General features: G+C 44.8%; 2 protein-coding genes across 6 annotated transcripts; both read left to right on the top strand.

The window, feature by feature from the left end:
* Nucleotides 1–274: 274 nt before the first annotated feature.
* On the top strand, nucleotides 275–11987 carry smad5 (SMAD family member 5). Of its 3 annotated transcripts, none has more exons than XM_080841467.1 (7): nucleotides 275–405; nucleotides 4251–5219; nucleotides 5744–6004; nucleotides 7772–7882; nucleotides 8864–9085; nucleotides 9327–9583; nucleotides 11244–11987. In XM_080841467.1, exons 2-7 carry the CDS (start codon nucleotides 4817–4819, stop codon nucleotides 11385–11387), a joined length of 1398 nt encoding a protein of 465 aa, XP_080697593.1. In that variant the 5' UTR covers nucleotides 275–405; nucleotides 4251–4816; the 3' UTR covers nucleotides 11388–11987. The 3 variants fall into 3 exon arrangements, with proteins under 3 accessions (XP_080697593.1, XP_080697592.1, XP_080697594.1); XM_080841466.1 differs by having other exon boundaries at nucleotides 8861–9085; XM_080841468.1 differs by lacking the exon at nucleotides 7772–7882.
* Nucleotides 11988–13239: 1252 nt separating this feature from the next.
* Nucleotides 13240–19461, top strand: syvn1 (synovial apoptosis inhibitor 1, synoviolin). 3 transcript variants are annotated; one of them, XM_080841361.1, is made up of 16 exons: nucleotides 13240–13338; nucleotides 13924–14068; nucleotides 14364–14456; nucleotides 14595–14747; nucleotides 14850–14898; nucleotides 15195–15298; nucleotides 15427–15553; nucleotides 15660–15759; nucleotides 15963–16028; nucleotides 16161–16277; nucleotides 16478–16635; nucleotides 16999–17142; nucleotides 17326–17460; nucleotides 17890–18073; nucleotides 18170–18306; nucleotides 18649–19461. In XM_080841361.1, exons 2-16 carry the CDS (start codon nucleotides 13937–13939, stop codon nucleotides 18813–18815), a joined length of 1866 nt encoding a protein of 621 aa, XP_080697487.1. In that variant the 5' UTR covers nucleotides 13240–13338; nucleotides 13924–13936; the 3' UTR covers nucleotides 18816–19461. The 3 variants fall into 3 exon arrangements, with proteins under 3 accessions (XP_080697487.1, XP_080697488.1, XP_080697486.1); XM_080841362.1 differs by having other exon boundaries at nucleotides 13246–13338; nucleotides 13919–14068; nucleotides 18688–19461; XM_080841360.1 differs by having other exon boundaries at nucleotides 13246–13338; nucleotides 13919–14068.
* Nucleotides 19462–19496: the final 35 nt, after the last annotated feature.

Below are 19496 nucleotides of genomic sequence, written 5' to 3'. Positions count from 1 at the left end.
CGAAGTGAATAAAGACTTAAACTAGAAAATTGTGGGATATCATTAGTTCAGTAATCTTAAAATGCTGCAGTAGCCTACTTCTTGTTTTAAGATAAGATTCAAGTAGTTTTCAAATTTTCTAGGAGGTCTAACTGAACGTTACCGCTCGTTTATGTTCAAAACAGACAACATGCGATAGCGGCATAATTTGATAGACACACTTCAGCGGAGGCAGGGACGCAGTAAGTTGTTAACTTGGCGGATGAATATAGGGAGTTGTACTCCGCCTCCAGTCTTTTTGACGCCAGGACATGGGAGACGAGGGAGTCGGGTAAAGACAGGCTGAAAAAAGGAAAAAAATCAGGTTCATGTCGGAGTGTGTTCGCAAGAGGAAAGGAATAAGGAAGCGTCTTCATTTTCTCAAAGGTATGCAATGTAAATATATGAGATCCAGTATATTAACCTGTTTCGTTGCGATATAACAACTTTATTTTAATCAGTTGAGTAGGGTGTTTTCCACAGGGGGTGGGGTGTTGAACTGATTGGAAAAAAGTTTTCTGTTTTTTTTTCTATTCTAGTGGGGGTGGGGGAAAGGAGAAATGAAGTGGCTAGCTAACTTGGAATGAATGTAACGTTAGCTAACCCTCAGTTAAGGGTCAGGTTTGTTGACCAGCTTCCAGGAAGGAGGAACTCGACTTGGAAGTAATTTCATACACACCAACGAACTTATAACTCCAAACAGAAATGTTGCGTTCGTGTGGTCTATCGTCTAGCAAGCTAACGTTACCTTAGCAAGGCTTAGCTAAACGTTGCTGATTAGAATACGTTATTGCATTGTGATGGTGTATTAGCCTATTGGCTAGCGTCTTTTTTCTTCAACATAAAAGTATGGGCAAACTTATTTTCATCCTTACATTAGAATATGGTTCAGTAACCAACGAATTGAACGACTTCTGGTTGATGTGGATGTATTTCCAGGCCAACATTGTGTCCTTTGTGGAATGCACCCTTTATTTGTGGCTCAACCTTTCAGCATTTCAGCTAGCTAGCCATCATTAATGCTAGTCAACTAGTTCTAACTCACGCTGGGTGAAGTTAACGTTTACTCCAATGTTGAGAACAAAAGTAACTTGCCAATGATAAGTCGGGTTAAAAAAAGGTAACCCCTGTATTAGAATTAGCAGATACTGATTAAGTTTGTAAACTTCTGCCATGTTGTATGACTGCACGTAACTTTTATCATCATGGCAACTTATAACGTTAGCTGAGTATATTTCAAAGCTGTTAGAGATACATCACCTCGGCAGATTTAAAGATTTATTGAATAGATAAGGTTACGTTAACTATCGATGACAAAGTGTATTTAGTGTCAGTTTACCATCTGTCCTTCAATCCCACCCTTGTAATATCTAGCTATTGGGTTACTATAGAGAACGTTACGTTAACGTAAAACTAGCATCGATACATCGTGATTCATTTGCTAACGTTACTGGAACGTTAGTTCACTATATGGCAAATATTTGAGATTGTGTTAACCTCAGTTAACAATAACCTAAACCGTAAGTGCTCACTCATGTTGACCCTTACCTTGGCTAGTGTATGTCACGATTATTCGATCTGCGTGCTGTAAAAAATGGAAATAATTTGGTTAGTTCATACATGATGTCCTATTTGACAGGTTAACCTATTGTCTGGTTGTCTTGGAACACATGTGACACTTATTTCGGCCACTTAGTGTTTAGTTCAGGACTCAGTGAGGTGTCCTTGTAAACACGGAAACCAGACTGGTGCGAAGGTATCTCGTATCATTAGCCAGCTAGTTATGCAGCAAGGTGTTCACTTGTTACATGCAACGATATCACACTACAATTTCCACCCCCAAATGTTGAAGCCTGGTACTTACTTCTGCTCATTTTTTTATTTTTTAATACAAGGTGTCTAGTAGTTGCAGATCTTTCACGTAAGCTATTGTTGAGTTGAGGACCTTGAGGATATAATTGGTATTTAAAACTGGGTAATACTAGGAAGGATTTTTCTTTTTCAATCTTGGCGTCACCTGTCATAACAATGTCTTTTGAGTGAAGGATAAACTTGTTGTTATGAAATCCTGTCATCAAAACAGACCATTTCTATATTTTTGGAGAGCACAGGAGAAAGAAGGCTGTACACATTTCCCTTCAAATTCGGCCTGAAGAGTGCGAGTGTGCTTGTGTTGTTACCAGTGTTCAACAATGGAGCCCCTCCAATATGTGTGGATGATGTCAGACACCAGGGACAGAGTGGGTGTATATAGTGTCACGAGTAATTATACAGGGAGCAATTAGACAGTCTGAGCCCCTTCTCCCAGGGTTTAGCTCCTGGATTTATCAGGGGGCACAAAAGCAAGCTCATGCCTGAATGAACGTGCCCCCCCCCCCCCCCCCCCCCCCCCCCCAATATTGCCAATCCACACTTGCTGTGGTCCAAATGTTTCTTGCATGAGTGCATAAGATGAAACAGGATTTTCAGCATGTGGGAGGCAAGATAACGCCCTCTCTCTGAAGCAGTATGGGAAATCAATAGAAGTGACTGCGGAGGAGTGTCCTTGTATGACTGCTATGAGTACCCTGAGTGTAAACCACGGCACACACAGCAATAAGACACACCCTCCCCTTCACTGTGAGTGCTTTTGATTCCCTTAGCCAGTTCTAAAGGCACAGTGTGGTTGCATGGATGCTGATTCTTCTCAGAGGGTGGATTCTTTGGGACTTCCTCTTTGCATATTAATTATTGACTGAATGATCAGCACATTATTTTGATCCATATGTTTGGCTGTCATGTGCATCACTTTGCATGTCTCATTTTACTCTCTGGAAGGATGAACTTGCCCCAATAGCAAGCATTGTGGTGGAACTAGCAACAGTGTTGCTTGTACCAGTTCAGTGTCAGAGTGAGCAGATCTTGGTACACCCTCTGTGCCTGCTCCTGCTTCTGCCACAGCGGTCTGAGTGCCAGTGCCCATGGCTGGGTCTGGATACCGGGCGCTCTGTCTTCACAGGGTGAGAGGCTGGGGCAGGAAGGGGTGAAACGGGTGATACAGGGCGCTCTGTTTTCACAGGGTGAGAGGCTTGGGCAGGAAGGGGTGACCTACATTCATTATCCCAGTGCACAGAGATGAAGCGTGGGGCTACTCATCCTATCCTGCAACCGTGCTTGAGCTGAATCCAAACTGCAACTGATGCCCTGGGGTTGTCAGCTGCTAGTGAAATTTTTTCAAAACATAAAAGAACAAAATATGCTTTTCAACTACTTGTTAAATTCTAAGCAAGATAGTATTTTACCACTACAAATGAACTTTTGTTCACAAGCTGAGGATGCTGTTCTACTGAACATGGGGTGTGAGGTGGGTTATTGGCAGCCTGTGGTTGGGGTGGAGCTGGCGGGCTTAGGAAGTGTGTGTGTGTGTGTGTGTGTGTGTGTGTGTGTGTGTGTGTTGAGAGAACACTCCAGGGTGGGGCTGTGTGGGTCCACTGCTCACAGATGATGTCGCACAATGACCCACTGTTGAAGGACACCACACATAGCAAACACGGTGCTTTCCATTGGCCACAGAGCTGCCCAGATGTGGACCAGAGCTTTTTGGAGAGGATATGCCACATCTGTCTACAGAGGCATCTTGAGGCAGACTAACTGGAACCGTAGCCATGCAAATCAATCTGGGGGTCGTTTGCCACAAACAACTGTTATCCAACGATGAGAATATGTAACTCCGAGTCCTTAATATTCTGTTAAGCCTTAATGAAAGCACTTGAATGAAGGCAATACAGTGTTTCCCCTAGGTTTACAGCGATGCGCCGGGGCGGCGGACACGGACACAAACACTTAAATGAATTATGATGTTCATGTGTTTCTTTTAATGACAGCAGTCAATATAACATCTTACAGTAACAGTATGCAACAATTATACTTCAGGATTAGGGGTTAGGATAAGCAGTTTTACTTAAAAAATAAGTATAATTTTACATGTTTTATGGTAAAGGTAACCTTAAATGACTTATTTTGTGATCTGGCGCTATATTTATAAAAAAAAAAAAATATTATTATTATTTTTTTTTTTTTTACTTGAGCTTCCAGGGGGGGCGGGCGGGGCCGTTGGGGTGGCGGGGCGCCACCCTAATATCATTGTAGGGGAAACACTGCAATATGCAACCCAATAGCTCAAACCAACGGTCCTCAATCATATTTGAGTTTGTTCTTTCATGATGAGCTAAGGTCTTTTCCTCTCTTCACAGGTGCTCCTCTTCACTTTTGCCTGGGCGGTGGCTGCTGCTCTGCTTTTGGCATGGACTATTAGCCAATGCAAGATCGCCTGTCACTTTTGGAAGAGCCTCTTTTGGACCACAGAGCTGTCTGTCCTTTCCCCTCCGGATCCCAAACTGCCCCTTTGCACCGTTTCCCAATGAGTCTGCTGTGACCTGGCTCCACCCCTCTCCTCCTCCCCTTCACTGCAGGCTTTCCTGAGTGCCGGCAGCTGCGTCCTGCCTCCATTTCCTGTCCTTGGTCGTGCAAGGCTAAGGCCCTCTCCACTTCCCCACCCCCTCATAACACACTCACACACACAAACACACAAATTGCTGTCTCTGTCTGTCTGTCTGTGTCTTTCTCTCTGTCTCTCTCGCTCTCTTTTCTCTCCTCTGCCTTCCTGTTTCATCACCACACATCCCATTCAGTTGACCTCAGCTTCTCAAGGACTCCCGAAGTGCGTCCCCCCCCCCCTCCCCTACAGTGTTTTAATTTTTTTTGGTTCCCTCGCGCGGATCGTCTCGCCTCCCCTGCCTGAGACCTTCCACAGAGCGCTATGACCACCATGTCCAGCCTGTTCTCCTTCACCAGCCCTGCCGTCAAGCGGCTTTTGGGCTGGAAGCAGGGCGACGAGGAGGAGAAGTGGGCAGAGAAGGCGGTGGACGCCCTGGTGAAGAAGCTGAAGAAGAAGAAGGGCGCAATGGAGGACCTGGAGAAAGCCCTCAGCTGCCCCGGCCAGCCCAGCAAGTGTGTGACCATCCCGCGCTCGCTGGACGGACGCCTCCAGGTCTCGCACCGCAAGGGCCTGCCCCATGTCATCTACTGCCGCGTGTGGCGCTGGCCGGACCTGCAGTCCCACCACGAACTCAAGCCCCTGGAGGTGTGCGAGTACCCGTTCGGCTCCAAACAGAAGGAGGTCTGCATCAACCCGTACCATTACAAGCGTGTGGAGAGCCCAGGTAAGGTCATGGGCAGCTGCCGTGGTGCGCATGTAGAGACAGGAAATCAATGCAGATGTCTTCATGAGCCGGAAGAGGATGAGTCGGGGAAACGCTGACTCATCTTCTAGTAAATATGTCAAAGGCATATTGTTTGCCAGGGCCGTGGAACGCTTGAGACTGAGTGTCATTTTCCTGAGTAGAAAGAGAAGCGTGTTATTCTAGACAGTCATGGAGGCTCAGTATAGATAACCTGTCATAGAGTTGGAAACGGATGGCTGTATTGAGTTCCAGTTTCTCGCCATTGTGTAACCTTTCCTCTCTGTCTCCTGACTGCTCTGTGATTGAGAGGCCCTTGATGACTAACTCAAGGGCAAATATCACATGTCTGCCAATCCACAGCAGTGCTGATCCCTACTGATGCCAGCACACCAGAAACTCTTTCTGCTAGTCAGCATATGATGGCATTTGCTACCTCTGAGCCTGGCCTGTAGTAGCTTTAACATCATCTGTGTTGTACTAACTATTTATTATTGTCTCTCCAGTGCTTCCGCCGGTGCTGGTACCCCGACACAGCGAGTTCAACCCGCAGCACAGTCTGCTGGTCCAGTTCCGCAACCTGAGCCACCACGAGCCACACATGCCACTCAACGCCACCTTCCCAGAGTCCTTCCAGCAGCAGCACAGCAGCAGCAGCTCCCTGCCCATCTCGCCCAACTCGCCCTACCCGCCCTCGCCCACCAGCAGCGGCACCTACCCCAACTCCCCCGCCAGCTCGGGACCCTCCAGCCCCTTCCAGCTGCCAGGTACTAGAGGCTAGACCTCTCACTGTAGACACGCACGGCATCAGACGGCAGCCAGGTACTAGAGGCTAGACCTCTCACTGTAGACACACGCACGGCATCAGACGGCAACTTTAGTATTTCTGTGTTCTCTTACTGCACCGCCATCTTACATGACTAGAGCGGTTTGCACACAATCTAGTATTTTGTGTACTACGGAAGAATAGTACTTGTACAATTAGGACAATGTGCAAAGCTGTTTTTGTGTGGAATATATACATGTTGCTATTTACACAGCTAGATAATGGTGATTTTATGTATGTTATATACTGATGGAAGATGTTGTTTTGTGTTTGGAGAGTTTGGCTAGTTTTGTTGGTGAAACAGCACAATCATATGAAGCCTAAATCTGTCGCAGGTGTGCACATATTCACTACATGTCTGGTTAAGGTAAATGTTGGTTGAGGCTATAATGACTGTTGTGTTGGAAAAGAACATGAATGACTCTTATATTACTTTCAATTTATTCTGCCACTTTAAAGGTTAGTTGTTTGGGATGATTTGTATGTAGCTTGTGTGTAGGGGTTGCATGGAGATCCCATAGCAGGAGATTGTGGAACTAATCAGAAACTAAAATGTTACAGCTTATCAGGATCGTCTGTGTGTGTTGGGGTGGGTGGGTGGTTGGGTGGGTTGGTCCTAATACCGTGATAAGTTATGATGATGGGATAGTGCAAATCAGCCCCCCTTTTACAGGGACAATTGAAATGCCAGCTAAGCAGCACAGCAAAGCCCGGAGTGTGTCCCGTGAGCTGAATATCCTACTGATGTGTGCCCAGCGCTGGGCACCGGCCCGTTCTCCCCATTCTGTATTTCTCAGATTCGCTGATGCACGCACCCGCTGGCCTGGAATGCAGTCAGGCATAAGGGAAGCTAATGTTTGATAGCGCTCTGGGGAGAGACTAAAGCAGCGTTTGATCATTGTATCAATTCTGCTTCTGCAACCACATGAGGCGACCACCATCACAGTGTCCCCCCACCCTCCTCCCAATCCCCACCCCCGGATTCATCTGAAGTAGTCATGAATCAGCAGAATGGGAGAGAGAATACAGGCTTACCTGTGCAGAGCATACCACGCCTTCTCTCCTCTCACTTGTTCTCTTCCTTTTAAGGCTTGTGGGTTTGGACATGGGTTTGCCATTTGTTGTGTATACTAGGGGAGGTTCCTCTAATTGAAGCCTAATGGCGATTTACTCCAGTGAGCCTTAAAATGGATAAAGGATTCCCTTGCATAAGATGTGATTACAGTGGTGGCAATTTTTAACAAATTGAATCATTACAGAGCCCACAGAAGGCCATTTCTCTTCTTGTAATGATATTACCTGCTCTGTAATACCATTACCTACAAATCTCCCACTTGCGGACTGCATAAATGCTCTTTCTTAAGTTCTCCATCGTTAGCCCTGCAGCGAGGAAAAATCTAAATGGAAAATATGAGTGTCCTATTTTTCTTCATTGTGGATCTATCAGTAGTGGGATGGGCTATTTTGGAACTTTCCGAGATGGGTGTTTGGTGTCACAGATTAGTGTAAGCGGACACTAAAAGGTTTCCATAAGCTGCGGGGTGCAGCTTCCGGTAAAGATCCATCGGAAACCCTCACTCAGGGGAATAGATCTTTAACCATTTGCTTTGAGCAGCTGCACTCTGTCTCTCTCTCTCTCTCTCTGAGGTTCTCCTTCCTCCGTCTCTGTCTTAACCTGCTGTTCTTTATGGCTCTGCTCTTTCTGCAGCTGACACACCCCCCCCTGCCTACATGCCCCCAGATGAGCAGATGGGGCAGGATGGCTCTCAGTCCATGGAGACGGGGACAAACATGGTACCCGCAAACATGCCCAGAGGAGGTAGGCTTCCCTGCCTTGCATCAACCCTGTGACTCGTCCTCTCAGTCAGCATTGTAAACGTGAACTGCTTACTACAGAGAAATCCTTTTTTTTCATTGCTTGGGTTGTGTTGGCAGTTAACATACTTGCACCACAAGTCATTTTGTCATTAAAGCAATGGAGGCCCATTTTTTTGCCAGTGTTTTTGTTGGTGTGGGGAGGGGGCCAGCCATGTTTAGGGCTGTGCTGTTTAGAACATAGGCAGTCAAAGCCATGCAAACATCTGTAATGCATTGGACAGGGGAAGTGTGCTCTAGTGACAGCAGAAATGCCCCTTGCCCCACTAAAATTAGATTGCTACACTATTTAAGAGGATAATTTTCTGAGTTGTGCTTCAGAAATCTCCCACAATTCTGGACTGAATGTAATACCACAGTAATAACGATAGTTTTTATAGGACAAGGTAACATGGTCTCCTCTCACAAGTTGCAATATAACAACGTTGAATTTTTGTAATCAGAAGTGAACAGTATTAAAATTTACATTTAGTCATTTTGACGTACAAGGGAGAGAACAGTCAAGCTACGAGCAATAGAGACCTAGTGTAACAATAAATACTACTTTACATAAGAAATAGAAAACAAAAAGTGCAGGAATAACTGCTGTAAGTGCAAGTTAAGTACTAGTCGAAGTGCAAGTTAGGAAGGGAGGTGCTCTCTGAAGAGTTGGGTCTTCAAGAGCTTCTTAAAAAGTAGAGGGACGACCCTGCTCTGGTAGTGCCTGGCAGTGCGTTCCACCAATGTGGAACTACAAATGAGAAAAGTCTGGATTGCTGAAACTTGCACAGACGGCAGTGCTAAACAACGCTCACTAGATGAGCGCAGCATCCTGGGTGTGTAATGTTTGCCCTTACAAGAGCATTTAAAGTGAAATTGCCCACATTTTAATGATCTCGGCCACTTAATAATCCCTCCGGCTGGTTTTGTCTCTCCCTCGCAGTAGACGTGCAGCCGGTGGAGTATGAGGAGCCAATCCACTGGTGCTCCATCGTGTACTATGAGCTGAACAACCGTGTGGGAGAGGCCTACCACGCCTCCTCCACCAGCGTTCTTGTGGACGGCTTCACCGACCCCTCCAACAACAAGAACCGTTTCTGCCTGGGCCTGCTCTCCAACGTCAACCGCAACTCCACCATCGAGAACACCCGTCGGCACATTGGCAAAGGTACGCGCCGCTGGGGTTCAGTGCATTTCTGTCAAACGCCTCCCGTCATGCTTCTGAAGTCAGTAGGGGTTGAAAGGGAGTGAGGCATGCACACACAGCGAGTCATGGTGCCTTTCTTGCCAAACATGATTGTCTCTACACTTACATCTTCACAATGTGTGACAGCATTTGGGTAGCATTTGGGTGAACTTGTTTAACCTGATCATAATTTCACTTGCCCTCTGTTTGCTCTTTGGTGCAGGTGTGCATCTGTATTACGTCGGGGGAGAGGTCTACGCCGAGTGCCTAAGTGACACCAGCATCTTTGTCCAGAGTCGAAACTGCAACTACCACCATGGCTTCCACCCAACCACCGTCTGCAAGATCCCCAGCGGCTGCAGCCTCAAGATCTTTAACAACCAGGAGTTTGCCCAGCTGCTGGCCCAGTCGGTCAACCACGGCTTCGAGGCCGTCTACGAGCTCACCAAGATGTGCACCATCCGTATGAGCTTTGTGAAGGTATGCCAGAAGCCCTCTGTGCTAGTTGTCTGTGACCAGGATGTTGTCTTTTTAATAAAGCTTGTTATCCTGATAGGTGGAGTAGAAATGTGACATTTCGGTGGCTGTGATTGCTTGAGACCAGAGGTTGCGCTAGACTTTTTCATTGTCCGTCATTTTGACGGACAGGGTCGTAAAAAATCCGTCATTGTCCATTATTATCTGTCATTTTATTTTAACTTTTAAATGGTAATATAGGCCTAGGCCTAAGCTATAATGCTTATATTTAATAGCCTCACTTGTTTTTATTGACTTATTTTCATAAAAAAAAAATAATCACAGAACAAGCGTGTTTCAATAATAATGAATCATTTTTTTATGCAATTCTTTTTGACGGTCAGAACTCGATTTTTCCGCTGTTAAAACATAGCGGCTGTTGTGCCTTAACATAGAACGATGGGCTATTTTTAGCTGAACGAAGACAATTATAGTGAAAATACAAACAGTCCACTTAGAATTCTTGAAGTGGTAATCTGCTGTAGGCAGCTCAAACTTTCCTTCTTGCCCGCATGGATTTGAATAGTGTGCTTGCTTGCGTGTAATCAAACGTATCGATGGATACTGCTGCCGAGGCGATTGTCATTAGATGCTGCGTCTTTGCCTCTGACAGACGACTTCTCGTGGCGGTTTTAATTTTATTTTGAAGGCTGAATCCGCGCTCAACACTTGACACTGGGATAACCAGCGCCACTTCAGCCAACGCTCTAAAATCGGGAAACATTTCCCCTAGCGAAGTGATGAGCAGCCGACCCTGCCAGCACTCTCTTCATCGGAAGAAAATCCCTCTGCACGCGGTCATTCTCAACCAGTGGTGCAGCTGCACCCCGCGGTGACCTGTAGTGGGCACAGACGCGCTCCAATGCCTCTAGTTCGTGGGTCTTCAACACACTGTCAGCTGTGGGATAGCGCGAGGCGTTGAGCACGGTGTCGAGATCTGCGACGATTCCCATCGGATTCTGCCGTAGGATAATTAGATGTGTGTGATAATTTTAAGTTTAACCACCCCCTGTAGGCCTAAATGTTGGTTTGCCTGAAGGCTACTTTCATTAAAATGATCGCAGATATTCGAGCAGCCGTAATCCTAAGCGTCCTTAACAATAACAGTACAGACCACGTACAGGTGACAGCGAAGTGACAAACGGCTCAATGCATCTCTTTTAAATAGCAAAAGTACATGTTTTCTGCAGATGATTGAGAAGGGGAAACAGCCTACTGAAACATACATAGGTAGTAGATAGCCTAGCCTAGGCTACATCTCAGACTGTGCTAATGGTTTTAAATCGGAGCATGGCTTTGAGTGCGATGGAGCTGAACACTTGCGCAGCTGGCTACAATGTATTGACCCACTGAATACCAGAACTGCCGTAACTTCGGCTCAGATTGAAAGTTGGTGTCGGCAATGAAGCTTATGTAGAGTAAGAAAACTGTCACAACTTGCCTGTTATTTCAATTGTGATTTATATTCTTATGTTTATTATTGGTAATGGTCATTGTAAAATCTGTCAAAATGACGGACTGCCTTCAGATTTTTCCGTCATAGTTAAAAAAATATCCGTCAATGACGGACATTTGTCGGTTAACGCGACCTCTGCTTGAGACATTTTCTTTTCCATGTTTTCAGGGCTGGGGTGCAGAGTACCATCGACAGGATGTGACCAGTACCCCCTGCTGGATAGAAGTGCATCTCCACGGCCCCCTCCAGTGGCTGGATAAAGTACTAACGCAAATGGGCTCTCCCCTGAACCCCATATCTTCTGTTTCCTAATAATGGCCTTACATTGGCTGGGAGGATCTTTCCGTTTTTTTTGTTTTTGTTTTTTACTTCTTTTTTTTTTAATTCAACATTTTTTACTTTTGAGAAGAGGAGGTCTTAAAGGCTGAACTGTTTACACTACCTACAGCATGGGCTAGCCCTTGAAGCAGTCGCAATTATGAGAATGAACTAAGACTACAAGCTCATCTGGCAGAGGAGAATTCAAAGCAGTGGCACTAAAATGGACATACTACTGCTCAGGTTGCCTTCTTGAAATGTTTGTTTTTTGCATAATGTTTTCAAATGATTGTTGTATGTGTGAATTTTTTTTCTTCTCTTCACGATGAGTAGGTTACCAAGTAGATGGAAAATACTTTCATGAATTACTTTGATGTATCCCTACTTCACCTTTAAACAGTCAGACAAACCTGCAGATTTCTTATTCTGTGAACAATGTTTAGGTGGTATGCTGTCTAATTCCACATATTTACAATAAGGCATAGCTGCCATTATGTGTTTACCATTAGACTCAGAATTCACTACAGATGTTTCCTTTGTATAGTCCCTGATGCAATGAGACAAAGACTCAAAGTTACTGCTTTTAAATAAAGTCTCTATCCGATCAATTGAATGCTGCTGTGGATAAATTCTGTTTTCGGTTCATCTGTTATTTTTAACAACTTCCTTTAACAAATGTCTTCAATATCAAAGAGCTTAGAATATTATCCTGTTCACCATTAGTGCCTTCATTCTGATTCAACCAGTGACTGTAAACTGGTTTAATTAACAGTCACTGATTTTAACCATTTTTGCTCATATGAAAACAACCTTGGATCCCCGTCGTCCATCAAAATGATTGAGGGTTAATTAAGATTTTAGACGAAGATGGAACATTTTGTTTAAATGTTGGAGTGTCAACGATTTAGTCGTGACGTCTTCGTTTTAAATATCGTTAGGTACAATGTATGAATGGTTATAACCAGAACCAATATCATGTGGGACATGCTTACCGTGTTTAGTATGTGCACTCAAAACCAGTTGGTTTGAGCTCATTGGATTTTGGGCAATGCTGAAGTCGTGGACTGTCTCTGGATACTGGAGTTCACCGTGCTAAAATATGATTGGATGAATATCCGGATTTTAAATCCTATTGGTCCGCGTAAGTGCAGAAAGGCAGGGATGCTCTACAGTACAAATTGTGAAGTCTGTGGTTGGGCAACACCGCCCCCCAAAGTTAGATTTATATAGTGAGGGCTATTATTTTGAGTTTAACGCAATTTGTGTTTGTGCTCAATTTAATGATATACGATCTCTAGACATGTTGTTAAATGTGGCGTTGTCCGATATATAGGCATGGTGATTTTATATCATGCGAAAATAAGACACATTAAAGGAACAACACGCGGATTGATTCAGTATATTTCACCTGATTGATAACGGTAAGATTAATATACACTTCCTTGAGGTTATCGATCAGTGATACATGACGTTCCTGGGTGGCACCAAGGAAGGATTCATTCTGAACGGGTTGTCCTGTGTTAGTTGAAATAATTCTGGTGATGTTATATGTATTTTCAGGATATAAAACTACTAAACTATTAGTATAGCCATGTATTACGGTTAACAATAGTTTAAGGCAAGGGTCTTGTAAGAATGAATACGTTGGTCAGAGGAGACTTTGTCACTAAACGCCACCCCTTATGATTGTCTGCTTGGATTATCCCGGAAATGAGGTGGCACCTCTGTAGAACAAGCGAAAGATAAACACGTAGCCGAAAGGTGGATATGGTTTAAATAAATCACAATAGAAAGTTGCACTGGATTCGGAGATCGCTTAAACTGCACTTCATTGTTTTTTCTTTCCAAAGGATCTCAAAACAGCCTGTGGCTGTTTCGTCCTATCGCACTCTTACTGTGTGAAGAAGAGATTTCGTTTCTGGGAGATTCTGCATTAGCGGAGTCGGTAAGTCCGTTTCAAAAAGCACTGGCTAACTAGGTACCCAGCTAGGTTAGCTTTGGCTAGTCAGATTCCTTCTTTTTAAAACACCGAGTATTCATATAATTGACGAATGTAAATGTAATATAGCATAGGACATATCTGCTCTCTCCTTGTATGGGCAACGCGATGCTATCGTCTTTGTAGTGTCAGTTTGCTAACCTTAGCTAGGAATCAGGGTCGACACATTGCCAAACGCCTTGTAACTTAAACGTCGTTAAAAAAGTGCCAGAGGGTAAGTCGCAGTTATCTTTAAACATCGTAAATCTAAACAATTGTTCTCTGAAAACTATTCTTTGTAAACCTACATAGTAGCAGCTGTTTCCGACCTGGAAAGGTGACAGCTGCAAGACTAAACACAGGCCTACGTTCTGTTCTTACGAAACATTCGAAATGACTTAAAGTATATCAAAAAATCTTACTAAAGCACAACTAACTATAGTTACTCATGTTATTCCTTTATGTTATTGTTGTCTAATTTATGCATTTTGTTTGTGGTGAAATGAAAACTCAGAACCACTTGTTTCATTCAAAACTTCCTCCCCAGTGCAGCACCTGGCACAAGATGGTGCGAGCAACCCTGGTTACAGCCACCAGTCTGGTGTTGACGGGAGCGGTGGTTGCTCATGCCTATCTTCTTAAAAACCAATTCTACCCCACAGTGGTATACCTCACTAAGAGCAGCCCCAGCATGGCTGTGAGTAACCCTTAAGTTTTCCTTTTTAAATACGAAAAAGCTGTGAGTTTCAAGGTATAGCATGTAACCCATTAAAAAACAGACTTTGAGCAGCAATGTTCAGGACTTTCCTTAAGTGCTTATAATGCTTGGCAAAAGAAGGTCATGGTTGCATTATTCGGCTAGATAAAAGCTTTGTCACTATTGACAGAATCACTCATAAGCAAAGATATGCATAATACTCTTGTCAGTTATTGCTAAGAGGACAAACAGTTTTAACATTTTGTTTGACCTTTTCATGTTCTATGTCTACCAGGTTTTGTATATCCAAGCATTTGTATTGGTGTTTCTGTTGGGGAAATTTATGCGTAAAGTCTTCTTTGGACAGTTACGGGCTGCTGAAATGGAGGTAAATGATGTGCTCTTATGTGTAATTGGTCTTTCCATTTCATTTTTTACCCATCATCACAACCATCACCACTTTTTTTGGTCAATTTGAACTGGAGCATGTTCACGTCACTTGTCTCTTTTCTTTTTCCACCTTCAGCACCTGATCGAGCGCTCGTGGTACGCTGTGACTGAGACGTGCCTTGCCTTCACTGTTTTCCGGGATGATTTCTCCCCTCGTTTTGTGGCCCTCTTCACATTGTTGTTGTTCCTCAAGTGCTTTCATTGGTTGGCAGAGGACAGGGTTGACTTTGTGAGTGACTGCCAATTAATAGGAAAAGTTAATAGGACATTTCTACCCTCAGTTTTGAGTAGAAAATGTGAGTAACCGGCTGTATTTAAACCCTTATAACAGATGGAGAGGAGTCCAAACATCTCTTGGATCTTCCACTTTAGGGTGCTGTGTGAGTATTTTTTTTTTTTAAGAAACATTTTCCATCTCTCCATTGTGAAACTGGAGACTGGTGGAGCACAGTCATGACTGTAGCCATCAAACTTCCTCTTTAAAGTGAAACTTCTCATCTAGTCAGCATCTCCCTGTGCAACCCTATGCAAATATTCAGAGTGCACCTGCTGTTTGATCAAGAGCTGTTAATGACTACATGTTCAGTCAAACTCACTGTTTATCTTACTTATTGTTTTCTTCATACTTAATTGTATCTTTTTTTGTCCTGTGTGTGTGTGTGCTCTTGTGGTGCAGCTCTCATGGTGTTGCTGGCAATATTGGACTTCCTTTTTGTAAACCATGCTTGTCATAGCATTATCACAAGGGGGGCCTCGGTTCAACTGGTGTTTGGATTTGAGGTATGTATATAAAATGTAAATATACATAGACTAAATGGAAGAATTCTCATGTGTGCAAAATAATGTTATGATTAATACAAATATTATCATCATATTGTTCTGATAATCTACTGTTTTTCTCTGTACAGTATGCAATTCTGATGACTATGGTTCTCACGACCTTCATCAAGTATATGCTTCATACGATTGACCTCCAGAGTGAGAATCCATGGGACAACAAGGCGGTGTATATGTTATACACTGAGCTCTTCACAGGTAGGAGGCTCCTCTGTTTCTCTTCACTCTCACAGCCCGCCAAAGTGCTCAAGTGCTCTCATTTTAAGATCACTCAACAATTATTCATGCACACTTTCCCCCTTAGGTTTCATTAAGGTGCTGCTGTATATGGCCTTCATGACCATCATGATCAAAGTGCATACCTTCCCTCTGTTCGCCATCCGCCCCATGTATCTTGCTATGAGGTAGGAAACCTTTGTTACGTATCATCTTTGTTACGTGTCATTAGTTGTTTATTGGTCCAACTCCCGTATCCAATCATGTTCTACTGCTGATTACTCTTTCCCAAAGACATGGATTATGTTGGCGGTATTTCTGATGGTTCTCATATTAGCATGCATGGGATATGAGTTTTAATTTAAACAGTTAACCTTTTTTACTCCGTCAGGCAATTCAAGAAAGCTGTGACTGATGCTATTATGTCCCGGCGAGCCATCCGCAATATGAACACTCTGTGAGTACCAGGAGGAACTAGTGTTTGAGCTTAACGTCAGCTTTGACACATTTTGATGTTGTATGGCGATTCATAAGGGCTGTTCTTCTTCTAATGTATTGATATGTGGTTTTATTTATGGAACCTCACCAGCTACCCTGATGCCACACCTGAAGACCTCCAGGCCTCTGACAATGTTTGCATCATCTGTCGAGAGGAGATGGTGACCGGAGCCAAAAAACTGCCCTGCAACCACATCTTCCACTCCAGGTGACCCAGAGAAAGCCATTTTGCCTCTGGAAATTGTGATATGAACCTGAGCATTTCTGTGTTTTAAACTGATGTTCTGGTTGGGATGTCTTCATCTTATTAGACTCCATGTGCCCTTTGACCTGTGGGGTCATTAGAGTGATTCCCTACTGATAGTAACGAGTTGGAGCTAATGTCCATGTTCTCCTGGGCCTGTTCAGCTGCCTGCGCTCCTGGTTCCAGAGACAGCAGACCTGTCCTACGTGTCGCATGGACGTCTTGAGAGCCTCTCAGCCCAATCAGATGCCAGCCCCGCCCCCTGCTCAGGCTCCAGCCCCAGCCCCACCAGCCAACGCACAGGTCCCTGTGCCCGGCAACGGTGAGCACTAGCCCAAACAGGAATAAACACTCACTGCTCCTAGACAGGAGTACACACTCACTGCTCAGCTCAGATATGAGTACACACTCACTGCTCAGCTCAGATATGAGTACACACTCACTGCTCTGCTCAGATACGAGTACACACTCACTGATCAGCTCAGATATGAGTACACACTCACTGCTCAGAGTTGGCTTGAGATTTACTTATTAGTAAAGTCACATTGGCTGTGAGTAGATTTACTGTCTGATGAGGACAAAGCGGACTTTAAACACGTCGTCACACGGTTCTATGGATTGTTAGGGTTTATGTGTGTAAATGTAATCTCGTGCCCTGTTCATCTGCACCTTCCTGTAACGGTAGCCCCGGGGATGATGCCTCACTTTCCCCCCGGGCTCTTTCCTTTCTGGGGACCGTTTCCTGGGGCCGCCCCTCCTGCTGGTGCCCCTGGTGCTCAAGCTGCTGCGGATGCCCCCCAGACCGGCTCTGGTACCGCTCAGGGACAAGGTGAGAAGCTCGGACATCATTCTGTGCAGCTGGTTTACAAGAATTGTCAATTCACATGTCCATTTCAACTTACTATAATGGTGCAATACAAACATAGTTCCTTGTCTATGTTAAAAAAGCTCAGTGAACCATATGAATGTCAATGAATTTGTCTCAATTTGAATATTCTGGTGTTCTCTTCAGGGAGCAGCGCATCAGCCCAACCTAACGCAGAGGCTCCAGGCCCTGGAGGTGCCATGCCGGGTTTCCCCTTCAACTTCCCTCCTCCTCCATTCCCCTCCGCACCATGGCTGCCTATGCCACCACCTCCTCCCTTCAGTGAGTTTTTGGAGAAATGCACGATTGTGGCTAATACTTTGAGTGCCATACACCAATGTGTATATAGATTTACATCCGTTCCTTTTATTTTGGAATGATTGATTTGATGTTGTGCTTGCCACTATTCGTATGAGGCCACCGCCACCCCCCACAGCAAAAAGGAGCCAATCCTGGCTTAGCAGAGATTGTTTTGCTGTAATATCTCATAATCCCATTATTTAGTTGTAATGCAGTGGTGCCAGTGTGGTTTGTACGTCATTTCCTGTTTATTTATAAAATCTGTGTGTCTTTACAAGTGTTTGTAACCCCCCCCTCCTCCCCCCATTTGTCCTTCTGTTAGGCGCATTGTGTTACCTCCTGGTATGAAATGCGCCGTACAAATAAAGTTTGATTGATGGTTTGATTGCTGCATGAACTCCCTCCTGCTAGTGTCCTCGATGCCTCCGCCGCCCGCCTCCCTGTCCAGCATGTCTGACGCGGAGCTGCGGGAGCTGGAGCAGGAGGGCCGGAGGGGCCTGGAGGCCAGACTGCAGTGCCTCCATAACATCCACACACTCCTGGACGCCGCCATGCTCAACATCCACCAGTACCTCACCACCGTGGCCACTCTCAGGTAGACTTGGGCTTTCCCACCACTCAGAGGTCAAAGGTCATATAGCACATTAATGAAGGATACATGTGGATGGCTTATGTTTTGTTGTTTGCTCAGCCCCCCTCGGACTGAAGCCAGTGCTGGAGAGGCCAGTGCTGAAGAGGCCAGTGCTGGGGAGGCCAGTGGGCCGTCCGGGTCCCCTAACACCAACAGCACCGAGGAGAGCGCAAGCCAGGAGACCCCTGCTCAAAGCCGTGAGTAATAGATTAGCAAATGATGTGAACATAGTCAGGAGTGCATCAGTCTGAACGACAGGGTGTTTTAAAAATGTCTGACATTTAACGGATGCTATTCTCCACACCGATTTATGTACTTACGACTGACGAAAATGTTTAGTTCATGTGCGTCAGCTTACTTACTGACTCGTAGCATTGTAGATTCATGGATCACCTGTTTAATCATGCTACATTAAGTCATTGGATTATTATCCGATGGGTAATTCAAGGATGCCCCACACGTAACTGACTTAGAAAGAACAATGACCCATTAGAAAGCTTTAAAACAAACATATCCCTCCTCTCTTGCCATTCAAACAGCTGAATCGGTTTTGGGGGCAACGGGTTTCTCTCAACCAGACTCCACCACAGAGGAAGAGAAGCAGATGGAAGGAGAGGCGGAGGAGGCGGACGGGGAGCCCAACGCTGCAGAGCTTCGGCGGAGACGCCTACGCAAGCTGGAGACCACTCCACCTCCTGACCACTGATGCACACCCAACGATGCTGGACGATCACTTCAAACAAAGACTTCAGTCAACTGAATTTATCTCGTTATTTCCCCCTCTTCACATGCTGTGTGTTTCGGGATAAGTGACGTGGCCAGGCTGTCATGAGATCATCAGACGCGCCCTTACCATTCTTCAACATTGCGCACATGGGGGACGCCATGTTGCATATATGTCTGGCACTACTTTCTGCCTCCGGGAAGTTGTGTGTCGTGTGTGTGAATGAAACATGAACTGAGGACTCTCAGGACCAACTGAGGGTGACCCCATTACCAGGCGGCCAACGTTGGCCACGATTTTGCTTTTACTGTTGAAATGATCAAACTTGGGTAGGTTTTTTCCCCCTGTATGCTGTATGTTGTTTCCAAAATGTTGAATATGGTTCTCTTGTTTAGTATATGTTGCAGCACATTGGAAGGAGTTGGTTTTAACTGCAGCCATTGATTCGTTAAATTTGGCCTTAGGGTTTTTGTTTATATCTTCAGTGTCTTCCCTGCCCACTTTGGGGAAGTTCAATTTTCTGTATGGCGAGAATGAAAGTGACATAACTTGTGAGGACTAATTTAAATTGTACATACTGTATAAAGAGTATTAGAAAAGAGCATCTGTACATACTGAAGAGTAAATAATTCAAATTAAACATTGCTTGACCTCAATAATTGA

The sequence above is a fragment of the Sprattus sprattus genome, assembly GCF_963457725.1.
Source record: "Sprattus sprattus genome assembly, chromosome: 6".
NCBI lineage: Eukaryota > Metazoa > Chordata > Actinopteri > Clupeiformes > Clupeidae > Sprattus > Sprattus sprattus.
The sequence above is the reverse complement of the archived record's forward strand: the minus strand, read 5'-3'. Positions and strand labels throughout refer to the sequence as shown.